Consider the following 13,834-nt stretch of genomic DNA (forward strand, 5'->3'; position numbering starts at 1 on the left):
ATTTGTCTTGCCTTTTAGATGCCAGACAGGAGGAAGATTATTCGGTCATACAACAGACTCGCTGCGGTTCTCCTGGAGTATGAAATGATACATCAAAAAGCTTGGGTTGAAGGTGTGGAATTGGGACTCTCTGGTCTCAATGCTTCGCTGCTGACCAGACACCCAACAACCAAGGTTCACATCTATTTTTTTATTCAATTGTATTATTATTTTCTGCCATAATGGATCATTGTGAATGTATGCAGCTTAATTAGTAGTTTTATATTTAAATGCCTTAGGAAACCATCAAAGCCTGTGAAAATCTATACCTCTACTCACATTACACCTTGCTTATAAAAGACCTTTGGGATAAAGATGTAGAAAGGCACAGGTTAGGAGAAAGCTACAAAAGCATTTCAAAGGCTGGAAAAGTTATATAGAAAGTTATTTGTTTTCAGGCTGTATGACAAATGAAGTAATTATTTTGGAAGGTTATGATGATTATCTATTAACAATTAATTGCAGAAATTTTTTTTAATCCATTATGTAGGAAACACATACTGTATACTAACACCAATATACACAACCCAAGCCCTGTATACATTACTGTAGAGTGCAAAATATGTCCCAGGAGATACTTTTTTATTTTATTTATTTTTTTGCAGTTTTTGTTTTCGTGAATACGCCAGAAGCTGCTGTGTACGTTTTTTTAGATCTTAAATTTCTTTCTTGCCATTCACGCCTGCTCCATCAGTAGCTACTGACAGACCCGACCGACCGACTGAATGACCCACCAACATCCTTCCTTAAACCCAACCGACAGTGTTTTCAAAAGCAATCCAGACAAGAAAAGCCCTCTACTGATTTTATTTTATTTTTTACCAAGTTTTTAGATCTTATCACGTTCTCACCCTGTTATTGTTTATTTTATTTTTTGGTTTTCTGTAACCATTCTTCGCTAAACTCAAACCTCAAACCTTGCCGAACTCAACTGCGCTCTACCTCCCAAGTCTGCCGACGTACACGGCAATCCACTGGGCAAACTGGTAACAGCAGAAAAGCCGTCCACACGGAGGTACTGTAAGCTGTCAGCTGGTGGCGTGAAAAGAAACAGAAGCCGACGGCTGCATCATACTGCCCTGAAGCGTTCATTTTAAAGACTAAATGCAGTCATACATACCCCTGGGTACATAATTTACACTCTCCCAAAATCTATACAGGGGTACATATTCACAATGAGCCTGAGTTGCAACATACAAAAACAAAATAATTATCAAAATTATCTTGCTCCTATTAATCCTACATCATTTTTGTTTAGGAGTTCTATGTAAATCTTGATCCTCTGGTCCTGGAGGTGTTGCAAGAGGCAAATAACATGTATAAACTGGGTGCTCTTGTACCTGATGGTATCCATGACATGGCTGCCAAAGAACCACAGCTAAAGGAGTACCGTTACAAGTGAGTCCACAAAAGATATGTAGCCTAAATTAACATTACAATGATCGTATAGTAATGGTTAGTGTACCATGTATAGTTACTTCTGAAAATGTTATGATGAGTAATGCATGATGGCAAAAGACAGCAAACCCTCTCATAAAGCTATAAGAGAGACATAAATTATTGCTTTAAATTGAAGTGTGAAGTGAATAAGCTTTTATCAGTAACTTTTATTAACCCATTTTAATGGTCCTAGATTACAGATGATGCTGAAAGAGTTTCATGCAGTCGTCAAGAAGATACCAGGTGTATTAAAGTCCCCGATGAAGCCCTTCATCAGATCTGTGGAGACTGCTCTGTCCCCTGGGCTGACCATTCTTTCATGGACGTCTCTCAATATTGACTATTGTAATAAATATAACTTTATATAAATTGCAAAAGTAATAAATATTAGATAAATTAAATTAAGGGGTTATTGCCATGAAACCTTTCATCATACAGTAGATTCTAATTCATACATTCATTTTGGTTTGCAAAGCATCTACAGAGGCTATTTACACAGCAAAGAGCACATTAACTTGTGTAGGAAGAGACCGGCACTACACATGACATTGTGTCATCTTTTGCAAATATCTTTTGGAGATTAATTCCATTCAATGTCTAATCCTACGTTATTGTGTTTTTCTTTATGTATTAAATCTTCCCTCAATGTTTTCAGTCATAGGTTGTGTGTACAAGGCATTACAAGAGCTGGAGCAAGTACTGAAGGTGGTTACAGATATCCTGGATTGTCGGATTAATCATACCTTAGAGTCCATGTGTTCGACCACACTGCTGACACTACCAGAAAATGAACCAGTTACACCCGAGATGTTTCTCACTCATACAGCGGCCACCATCAGCACTGAGAGAGAAACGCTGAAAGTGTGAGTGACAATTTTAAAATATGTTATAAATGATATGGTCAAAAGAGACAAATTTTTTTTAAAAAACACTGTCTTTGTTGATTTCAGGGGCTTTTAATATGTACTAAAGAAATCAAAACCAATAAATAAATAAATAAATAAATATATATATATATGATATATATGATATATATATATATATATATATATATATATATATATATATATATATATATATATATATATATATATATATATATATATATATATATATATATATATATATATATATGTATTAGGGATGTAACAATATTGTAAATACCGTCATACCGCAATAGTAATTTTTTTCAATATTACCGTAGGCGCATGACTCAATTAAACTATTTCTGAAAAAAGTTTGTTTAGGCGAATAAAGCGAACGGGAGGTAGCGGGAACTACAATTCCTGTCAGCCTAGGCATGGCCATCATCCTTTGCGGTCTGTTGTCACTACAGATCCAGTAATGCTTGTACGATCTCCATTGGCTCCCGGTTGCATTCCGCATTAAATTCAAAATTCTCCTCCTTGCATTTTGATCCTTAAATAACCTAGCACCCTCCTATCTCTGCAACATGCTAGTCCCCTACACCCCAACTCGCTCTTTACGTTCGGCTGACTCTGGCCTTCTCGCTGTCCCTCGGTACCGCCTCTCTTCAATGGGGGGCAGACCATCTAGTGTTATTGCACCCAAACTCTGGAACTCTCTACCACGTTCACTCCGCTCTGCTAATAATATCTCTGAATTTAATTCCTTACTTAAGACTCACTTATTTTCTGAATGCTTCGCTTCTGATCTGCCAAACTGACTACTTTATCTTATCCACCTCCACTCTGCTCATATGTCTCTTAGGTGTCTTGTTTGTGTAATTCCAGTTTGTTATATTTGACTTCATGTATGTTTGTTTATCTTTTTGTTGCATTCCTTGTAAAGTGTCCTTGAGCTCTGGAAAGGCGCTATATAAATAAATTTTATTATTATTATTATTATTATTTCTGTTTAAGTGCAAGTCAGCAGGTGGAGCGCTCAATGTTAGAGATAGCCGAGGAGCTGAACAGAATGCTGAAACCCTCAGAAAGAGTCAACTTGAAGGTGATTATCAATTTATTTGATTACAATGTGTGTAAAGTAATGTGTGTAGTAAATTTTAGTATGTTGTTACTTATTTATATAGTCCTTATTTATACTATTCATTTAAATAACCCTAAGCGCTTTACAATCTTTTGTTTGACTCATTTTAATGCACAGAAATGCAGTTGTCTGCATCCTGACGCCAAGCAGATGACTCGTTGTCTACAATGCCTGCCGTGTGCTTTCTACATAATGATGGGGCAGTTGTGTCAAAGGAACACAGAAGCCCTGGTCACAGGTACACATGCAATGGAATCACTTTCGTCTAAATATGAGAATGTTTTTAAAATATTAGTGTTACTTCAGAGTAATTCTTTAATGTAATTGTCCTTTTTATTTGAAAGCTACCAAATCTTCTTTAAATGCTTTGCATCGTCGTCTGCTTGCTGCGAGCTCCTCATATCGTTCTTCATCTCCAAGTGGAGCTACCATCCAGGTTCCTCTTTTCAGGGTTTCTGTTGAGCTAGCCATTCCCAACATTGTCTTCAGACCAAGTTTTGAGCACATACAGGTACTGATGTGAAAATAACGAGTACAATATCAGATTTTAAAGTATGCTTACACTTCTCTAAACGAATGAGGTCAGGATGATTTTTGTTAGTTTTCTTCAGCAAATGTGTAAAGACATGTACAGTCAAGCCCAAAATTATTCAAATTCTGACTTAGAGTTACTTTTATTCAACCAGTAAGATTTTATTATCGAAAATGACACAGGTTTCTCTGTGAAAATAAAAAATAATTCCCCAGCTTTTATTTACATTTCACCTTTAATTGAGATAGGACAGTTGAGGTTACAGACAGGTAAGCATTTGGAGCAGAGAGAGAAGTAGGGTCAATAAAGGACCTTGAGCCGGGTATCCAACTCAGGTCGCCATGATCACCAAGGTGCTGTATGTCGGTGCCCCTAACGACTAGGCTATAGGGGCCAACGGCTTTTATTTACAATTAAACAACTATATGCTAGGGGTATGAATGATTTCAGGGTGCTTTCACACCTACACTTTTGTTTCGGAACGTGTCTCGATTGCCCAGTTAGCGCGGTTCGTTTGGTATATGTGAACAGGGCCATCGCGCTCTGTTCTGTGCCAAAGTAATCGCTCCGAGATCGCTTGAATGAGGTGGTCTCGGCTCGAGTGAAACGAACCCTGGAGCGGTTCGATTACAGTGAGAAAGTGATTTGATCCGAGCGCGGTTATATCACAGTGTTTTATGGATATGTAATAGGCATACGGCTATATGAAGAGAGAATTATGAGTATGGCGGGAAGTTTCGTGAGTCTCCGGATGCCCGCAAACGAGTGATGATCTCCCGGTAATCTCGCATCTCCCTCCCGGTCCTCGAATAGGCTACGTCGGGCACCCTTCTCACCCCTCCCCACCACATCTCTCCTCAGACACATCGTGCGCGCACCCTGTCAATCACCATCAAACCACCACCTCTCCTGACAGCTTAGCGGGACGCTGCAAAATAAACCCTGACACTCTGACCAATGTGAGGAGAGTTTACTCGCATGTGACTTGTTTTAGCTCTTTAGGTCCGATTAGAAACTTTGCAACGTGAAAGCGAACCGCTCCAAGAGCAAAGAGCAACAATGTAACAATTGTAATCTCTGTTTCGGAACAACTGAATCAATTCACATGTGTGAAAGCACCCTCAGGCTTGACAGTATATTTTACAAAGCATTTCTGATTTAAATATATGCAGTTATTTTACCATTAATTTTCTTATTAGTTGTTTGATAAACTTTCTATTCATTAAAAAAAGTATCATAGTTTCCACAAATAACTCTTAAAGATCATGAAGCTGACGACAGGAGACAAAATGTAAAAAATTTAACTTTGTAATTTATATTTGATCAAATATATACAGGTCTCTGTGAGCTTACAAGGCTTATTTAAAAAAAAATTGAACTTTTGGGCAGTATTAGTAGTTGTTCTATGCATAAACAGAGACACAGATTGATAATATGAGAATAATATGTGGTTTATTTTGCTTTTCAATTTCATGAGATTTACAATTCCTAAAGCTTATTTGTTTTTGTGCAGGGCATACTCAATAAAGGTGTAAACATGGTGCTTTCTATGGCAAAGGACATTCCACTTTGGAACTATTTCCATTTACAACAAGATCAATTGCAGGTAACAGATTTAAAGAATCCAAATATATTAAGCTTATCAATACTGCACATTTCCTCAGACTACTATTTTTACTTGCAAGGTAAATTACTGTACATTAAATTTGTTCTTGTTTCTATACCATGAGGGTCAAAATATCATCAAAAATAATCAAAATTATCATGTGGTAATTAATGGGCTGCCACAAATGATTTATAAACTTGTTAGTGTTTAGTTGACATTAGTTGACAGTAGAAGTGTTGTGACTTCACAGGCAGAGCAGGTAGCAGCACGAGAGCATGGAGATGAAACGGTGGTCTCTAAACCAATCCTGCTGAGGTCTCTGGACAGACATGTGACAGAGCATAAGGATGTGAATAAGTCTCTCTCCCAGCTTGTCCCTTTGGTGTCCTCCCTGAAAGCAGATGCTGGGGACATCCTGGAAGATTTGTCTCAGTTTTCAGCCTTGTGGAACCAGGTACTTAAAAAAACAACAACCCTATAAATCCATATAGTCGATGTAAACGATCACACCATACACATTTCTTGCAGTGAGAGACACCCAGGCAACTCATGTTCTAACCACCTGCTGTGCTTGGTGTTTTTGACGCCTGCAGTTAATAAAAATCTCCATATAAAAAAGTTCCCGATGTCATGCGCTCCAGTGCCAAGATTGTTGATACAGTGGTTGCACATATGATACAGTTGGTGAATTATATAATACAAGTCAATGACAATGTTTTTGTAGGCTCTAAAAAGTTACACATCTGTCTTCATTTACAGATATCTCTAACATGCTCCATTAATTAATCATTTTTCACACATACAGACTTTTCTGCAACATTGCCAACAGGTTTGCAGAAAAGGGTCATGTGTGAACAGGGCCCTTTTTGAAAAATACCAGTAAACTTGTTCCACCTTTTTCTGGAAAGAGTAGATGTAACATTACCAGTAATTTCCCAGAATGCTGCTCTGTGTGCACGGAGAAGGAAAATTGCCAGTAAAGAGCACTTTCACATTTAATACGCGTTTACGAGAGACGTCTACTCCAGCCAATCAGAACACTCGCATTAACATCTGCGCTGTTTATGAAAGTAAACGCCTTTGAATACTTTTCCAGACCATTTTAGCTGCTGCCTGTTAGTCCGATTACGCTTCTATGTACCTTCTTAGTGTTAACTGTGGAAATAAGGATCGATAAAATGCTTGTGATAAATCGATGTGAGTTTAGCTGCAACGTTTGCGTTCAGTTGCGTGATTTGCTCCTGTGAGTCAGATTTTAGTAGCTTATAACATCGGTAGACTTTCGTTTTAAAAACGCAGCACACACTTAAATGTACATTTTGACATGGGAAAGTGTTCCTTCATATCATCAGCATTTGTAATGTAGTCAAATGTGTAAACAAAGCTGTTTCTACCTTAGAAAATAAAACCTAGCTTAGATTAGCGCCTCTGCCTTTGGATGTTTTTTTTTTTCTATAGTTATGTGGTCTGTCTCTTGGACAAAAGCAGCTACATGAATGCTAAAGTTTTAAATATTAGTGAAACCATCAACCGTGTAACTCCCTTTATGTTTACAAATACAAGTGCGGCCGTTCATAGCTCATTTCTGGTTAATGATGTCAGAATTTATCGGTATTTTGAAATGGATGTGTGAATGTTTTTTCGGAACATTCGGAATGTCCTTGCCTGTGTCAACAGCACTTTTGAAAAATTTACTCATAAAACTGTTCCGGTAATTTTAAGAATATTTACCGGTAGGACTGTGTGACAGGATCTATAGTCATAGTCATCCTTTCATTTTCACCGTGGCGCATGTCAGAAAAATTACTATATGCACAAAAAATACTTTCTGCTTTCTTTTTTTGTTACTATGTTTCTGCAAATTCACAAATCATTTATTTTTAGCATTTAAAAGTTTATAAGTGCTTGTGATAAAACCTTAAAAGTAAACGGACACATGTTTTAGACATGAAAATAAAATGAAGTTGTAGCATCAGGATATTAACATGTGTGACATCTTATGCTTTTCTTTTATCCAGGACCCTGCAGAGCAGGTGAAGGCTTTTTTGCAGACCAACCCAATTTTGGCAGATTTCAGTACCCAGCTATCTCTATATTCCGTACGTAATTGTTAAACAAGGCTTAACAAATTTTGCAAACACCTATGGTTTAACCCTTTCATGCGTGAGTTTTAAATACTCCAGCTGACCCACCTGCCTGAGTTTTTTTTGTGACCGTTACCTGAAATCCATTAAAATCCAGAGGAGAGGCTTCAAGTTTATCACATGACCCACCTAAAGATCTATATATATATACAGTTGAAGTCAGAATTATTAGCCCCCTTTTGATTTTTATTTTCTTTTTTAAATATTTCCCAAATTATTTTTAACAGAGCAATGAAATTTTCACGGTATGTCTAATAATATTTTTTCTTCTGGAGAAAGTCTTATTTGTTTTAGTTCGGCTAGAATAAAAGCAGTTATTAATTTTTTAAAAGCCATTTTTGGGACAAAATTATTAGCCCCTTTAAGCTATTTTTTTTTCAATAATTTACAGAGCAAACCATTATTATACAATACTTTGCCTAATTACCCTGACCTGCCTAGTTAACCTAATTAACCAAGTTAAGCCTTTAAATGTCATTTTAAGCTGTATAGAAGTGTCTTGAAAAATATCAAGTAAAATATTATTTACTGTCATTATGACAAAGATAAAATAAATCAGTTATTAGAAATAAGTTTTTAAAACTTTTATGCTTAGAAATGTGCTGAAACAATCTTCCCTCCATTAAACAGAAATTTGGGAAAAAAATAAACAGGGGTGCTTATAATTCAGGGGGGCTAATAATTCTGACTTCAACTGTATATATATATATATATAGTGTTTTTGTTTTTTTAGCGTTTCTTTTTGCCCTTTTCTGTAAATATTGACAAATGTACTAATTATATTGTGAAACATATATTTTGTTTTTTTTAAACAGTTTAATAATGATCATATTATTTTTTGTATATGATGGGTAATGAGTGCTGTCGTTGTAGCTAGGGTACAGGATACAGCAAGGGATACAGCTACGATCGGAAGTTAACAAGAAGTATTTATATTATTTATTAAATTACGCATTTAGTTATTGCCGTCTACCGCTACCTCAGCCCTAAACTCAAAAAAAATATTATTTGTTGTATAGTGTCATAAAAATTATGCCACATTGATGTAAGTATCCCCAGCTGTATTTGAGTTTAAAAATTTGAGAAAAAGTGATTTATGACGTTCTCCACACCTCTTTCTGTGCCTCAGCTCACGTCGTCAGATTTGAATTTTAGCAGTTGATGACTTGCGCTTTGAGCATTCTAATCACATCGGTGTGATTGTACGCTTCAGTCCAATGTCGATCACACCTGTGTGATTGTATGCGTGAAGGGTTAAATAGTTCACCCAACATTTTTTATGTAAATGTACTCACTATTTATTCACTCTCAAGTGGTTCCAAACCTTTGAGTTTCTGTCTTGCATTGAACACAAAAAAGATATTTTAAAGAATGCTGAAAACCTGTGCCCATTGACTTCCATAGTATTAAAAACAAATATTATGAAGGTTAATGGTTTTCATCATTTTCAATTCATTCTTTTGTGTTTAACAGAAGAAAAAAACTCATGAAGGTTTATATCAAGGGAAACAAAATTAACATTTTTGGAGAACTGTCTCTTGTGTGATTCTGACTTTCTCTTATCCAGGCTTATGAGACCCAAATTCATGAGCTTCCTCAGACATGCACTGTGGGCCCAATCCTCTTCGAAACCGAGTCCCTCAAAATGTCCCTCATTCAAGAGTGTCACACCTGGAAACGTGAATTCGGGGCGGCTCTAAATCAGCAGGCCTCAGCGGGTATGACTGAGATTAGTTCGTTTGTGGATGGGGTGAACAGGCAGCTACAGAGGCCCATCTCTGACCTGGATGACGTGAGGGAATCCATGGGCGCCCTGCGTGAGTTACGAGAAGAGGAGATACGAATAGAAACCATCATGGGGCCGGTGGAGGAGTCGTTCGCCCTGCTGAATCGCCACGATCTGTTCTTCAATGACGGAAACGCAGAAAGGATTGATGGGGTTGTGTACGCTTGGAAGGAACTTAAAGTGATGGTGAGGGATGTGTTTTAATGTCTGTGTGAATGCAAAATTTACAATGTTTATTTAGCTAGCGCACATTGTTATGCTAACAATTAATCAGAGGAACAATTAATACACTAAATAATGTTTGTTTTGGCAAAATTTATTCTAATTTAATTTAACCGGTCTTTCTCTTATGATGTCAGTTTAATGGCTTGAGCTGAAGTATTCTCAACAACGGCTATCTTACTGTTAGTTTGCTATGAGGGAATGATGTGCACAAAGAAAGCCTTTACCCTACTCAATATTCTGTTTCAACTGGAAGTACATTAGCATACTAAAATAAGTCTCAGCAATTTCCAGTTCACACAGACTTTGAATATTAGCTTTTATTTTATTTTTTTTAAGAGAATCATAGAGTATCAAGGAGTCTTAAAGGTCTTAAAATGTCTTCAATTTCAAATAAAAAAGTTTAAGGCCTTCACTGAAAGAATTTCTTTTTAGGTCTTAAATCATGTTAAATGTGTCTTAATTTTTTTTATGTCGATGAAAATTTATTTACACATTTGTTATATATTTTAAAGCTTGTCATTTAAAAAAAAATAAAATCTTTGTTGAAAAAAATGCTTGTTTTGGCACATTATTTAAAATGTGGCTAAAAAAATTATTTATTATTATTATTATTATTATTATGTATTTATTTAGTTTTTGAATGGGGCAAGTTGTTGTGATCAACAGGGGTGTTTTCTCCACTGGAGATTACTTTCGCTATTCTTACCAAACTCCAACTCCCAGAACTCTTTGCACTCATCAACCCCTGTCACAGTTGACAATAATCCAGACACACACAGACACAGCTGTAGCTCATCTCCACTGATTACATGGACTATATCACAGGTGTTAAATCCAGTTCCTGGAGGGCTGCAGCTCTGAACAGTTTAGTTCCAACCCTGCTTCAACATGCTTACCTGTAGGTTTCAAACAAGCCTGAAGGACTCAATTAGTTTAATCAGGTTTTTAATTAGGGTTGAAACTAAACTGTGCCAAGCGTGTGAGTGTCTGGATTATTGTCAGCTGTGCCAGGAACTGGATTTGACACCTGTGGACTATATGTACCACTGTTTCCTTGGTTACTATAACTGTAACCACTGTAACCTTGTTTCCTTGGTTACTATAAGAGCTTGTGTAGCGAACGCAGACGCGGTTCGCGTCGTCCGCCTCAGTTTCGGCCCTTGTTTTGACTCGGGAGGCGTGTCCAAACGCCAGGTAACCACTATATAGTGAGCACGGTAGCATTAGTCGGCAGGAGAAGCACTTTAGCAGCATCTAGAACAGCAGCCTGTAAGTACATTTAAGATTTGTTTCAGTTGTTGTGTATGGTTTGAGGACTTGTTTCCAGCTGTTTGTGTAAAGTTGTAGGACATTTAAACTTGCTTTCAGTTGTGTATAATACTAGAAGTTGTTTAGCCACTGTTTCCTTGGTTACTATAAGAGCTTGTGTAGCGAACGCAGACGCGGTTCGCGTCGTCCGCCTCAGTTTCGGCCCTTGTTTTGACTCTCGAGGCGTGTCCAGCTGAATTCAATCAGCTAGTGCTTTGGGGTTATATAAACAACTAGTTCACCGCGGCAGCGGTCGCGGCAGCCTCGTGTGAAGACCGCCTCGTGTGAAGACCGACGAGGGTAAAGACCATCGACTCTACCTGCGCGACTCCACCGAGCAAAGACACCGACAAAGCACTTGAGTACTTTACTGTATTGTTTTACTTCACACTTATTTTTTTTGTTGTCAGTGCACTTTTATTATGTGTTTTCTAATTCCTGTTGTTACTAACACTCGCAAAACACGGGAGGTGCGCTGCAGGCGTAATCCTCACAACCTTCGTTCAATACATGTATCTACTATTTCACAACTCTCTCTCTCCGTGGGCCTCTGGAATTGTCAATCAGCTGTTAACAAGGCTGATTTTATTACCTCCATAGCTACATATTCTGACTATAATCTCATGGCTCTAACTGAGACCTGGTTGAGGCCGGAGGACACTGCTACACATGCTACTCTTTCTGCTAATTTCTCTTTTTCCCACACTCCTCGTCAGACAGGGAGAGGGGGTGGGACTGGACTACTAATTTCCAAAGAATGGAAATTTACTCTGATACCGTCCCTGCCAACAATCAGCTCCTTTGAATTCCATGCAGTCACCATTATCCACCCCTTCTACATAAATGTGGTTGTCATCTACCGCCCACCAGGTAAATTAGGTCACTTCCTAGATGAACTGGATGTTCTTCTCTCATCTTTTTCTAATTTTGCCACTCCCTTATTGGTGCTAGGTGACTTCAACATTTACGTTGACAAACCGCAAGCTGCAGACTTTCAGACTCTGCTTGCCTCTTTTGACCTAAAAAGAGCACCTACTTCTGCTACCCACAAATCAGGTAATCAGCTAGACCTTATTTACACACGACACTGCTTCACTGATCAAACAATAGTAACTCCACTACAAATATCTGATCATTTCCTTCTGTCTCTCAACATCCACATTACTCCTGAGCCGCCACACACTCCAACACTGGTTACCTTTCGCAGAAACCTACGATCTCTCTCACCCAATAGACTATCCACCATTGTTTCAGACTCTCTTCCTCCATCTCGCAAACTCACTGCACTTGATTCGAACAGTGCCACTAATACACTCTGCTCCACACTAGCATCATGTCTAGACCGATTATGTCCTCTTGCATCCAGGCCAGCCCGTGCCAGTCCTCCTGCACCCTGGCTCTCGGATGCTCTCCGTGAGCATCGCTCAAAACTTCGGGCTGCAGAGAGAATTTGGCGGAAAACTAAAAATCCTGCACATCTCTTAACATACCAAACTCTTCTGTCCTCTTTCTCAGCTGAGGTTACTTCTGCAAAGCAGACGTATTACCGTCTAAAAATCAACAATGCCACTAATCCTCGCCTACTTTTTAAAACATTTTCCTCCCTCCTCTATCCTCCTCCTCCACCCGCATCCTCCACACTTACTACTGATGACTTTGCTACATTCTTCTGCACCAAAACTGCAAAAATCAGTGCTCAATTTGCTGCACCTACAACAAACACGCAAGATACAACACCAACACCACACACACTCACCTCTTTTTCTCAGCTCTCTGAGTCTGAGGTGTCCAAACTTGTGCTATCTAGCCATGCAACCACTTGTCCACTCGATCCCATTCCCTCTCATCTCTTGCAAGCCATCTCTCCTGCAGTCATACCAACACTGACTCACATAATTAACACATCTCTTGACTCTGGTTTATTCCCCACTACATTTAAGCAGGCTAGGGTAACCCCACTGCTAAAGAAACCCAACCTGGACCATACGCTACTTGAAAACTACAGACCAGTATCCCTGCTTCCATTCATGGCCAAGATTCTGGAGAAAGTAGTGTTCAATCAAGTCCTGGACTTTCTTACTCAAAACAATCTCATGGACAACAAGCAATCCGGCTTTAAGAAAGGCCACTCAACTGAGACTGCCCTGCTCTCGGTCGTGGAGGATCTCAGACTGGCTAAAGCAGACTCTAAATCATCAGTCCTCATTTTGCTGGACTTGTCAGCTGCTTTTGACACTGTCAACCACCAGATCCTGCTATCTACGCTTGAGTCACTGGGCGTTGCGGGCACTGTTATACAATGGTTTAGATCTTACCTCTCTGACAGGTCATTCAGGGTGTCTTGGAGGGGAGAGGTGTCCAACCTACAGCATCTAAACACTGGGGTACCTCAAGGCTCTGTTCTTGGGCCACTTCTCTTCTCCATCTACACATCATCTCTAGGACCAGTCATCCAGAGACATGGATTCTCCTACCACTGCTATGCTGATGACACCCAGCTATACCTCTCTTTTCATCCTGATGATCCCTCGGTTCCAGCTCGTATCTCAGCCTGCCTGTTGGATATTTCACACTGGATGAAAGATCATCATCTTCAGCTGAACCTCGCAAAAACGGAAATGCTTGTAGTTTCTGCCAACCCGACTCTACACCATAACTTTTCAATCCAGATGGATGGGGCAACCATTACTACATCCAAAATGGTGAAAAGCCTTGGAGTAACGATTGATGACCAACTAAACTTC

At 38.7% G+C, this 13,834-nt stretch overlaps 2 protein-coding genes across 2 annotated transcripts in view; one reads left to right on the forward strand and one right to left on the reverse strand.

Annotated features, from left to right (window-relative positions):
* The window catches only part of agap3 (ArfGAP with GTPase domain, ankyrin repeat and PH domain 3), a 985,397-nt gene that overhangs the window by 102,141 nt on the left and 869,422 nt on the right, over positions 1-13,834 (reverse strand). The gene's annotated exons all lie outside the window — the stretch shown is intronic.
* Positions 1-13,834, forward strand: part of dnah5l (dynein, axonemal, heavy chain 5 like) — a 113,592-nt gene that overhangs the window by 15,003 nt on the left and 84,755 nt on the right. Inside the window, exons 19-29 of the mRNA XM_002666688.7 lie at positions 19-174; positions 1,298-1,437; positions 1,673-1,824; positions 2,135-2,342; positions 3,363-3,450; positions 3,607-3,727; positions 3,834-4,000; positions 5,535-5,627; positions 5,878-6,081; positions 7,646-7,726; positions 9,339-9,743. Coding sequence (XP_002666734.3) covers positions 19-174; positions 1,298-1,437; positions 1,673-1,824; positions 2,135-2,342; positions 3,363-3,450; positions 3,607-3,727; positions 3,834-4,000; positions 5,535-5,627; positions 5,878-6,081; positions 7,646-7,726; positions 9,339-9,743 — 1,815 coding nt within the window. The remainder of the gene's footprint in view (positions 1-18; positions 175-1,297; positions 1,438-1,672; positions 1,825-2,134; positions 2,343-3,362; positions 3,451-3,606; positions 3,728-3,833; positions 4,001-5,534; positions 5,628-5,877; positions 6,082-7,645; positions 7,727-9,338; positions 9,744-13,834) is intronic.

Source organism: Danio rerio, chromosome 24, assembly GCF_049306965.1.
Source record: "Danio rerio strain Tuebingen ecotype United States chromosome 24, GRCz12tu, whole genome shotgun sequence".
NCBI classification, from domain to species: domain Eukaryota; kingdom Metazoa; phylum Chordata; class Actinopteri; order Cypriniformes; family Danionidae; genus Danio; species Danio rerio.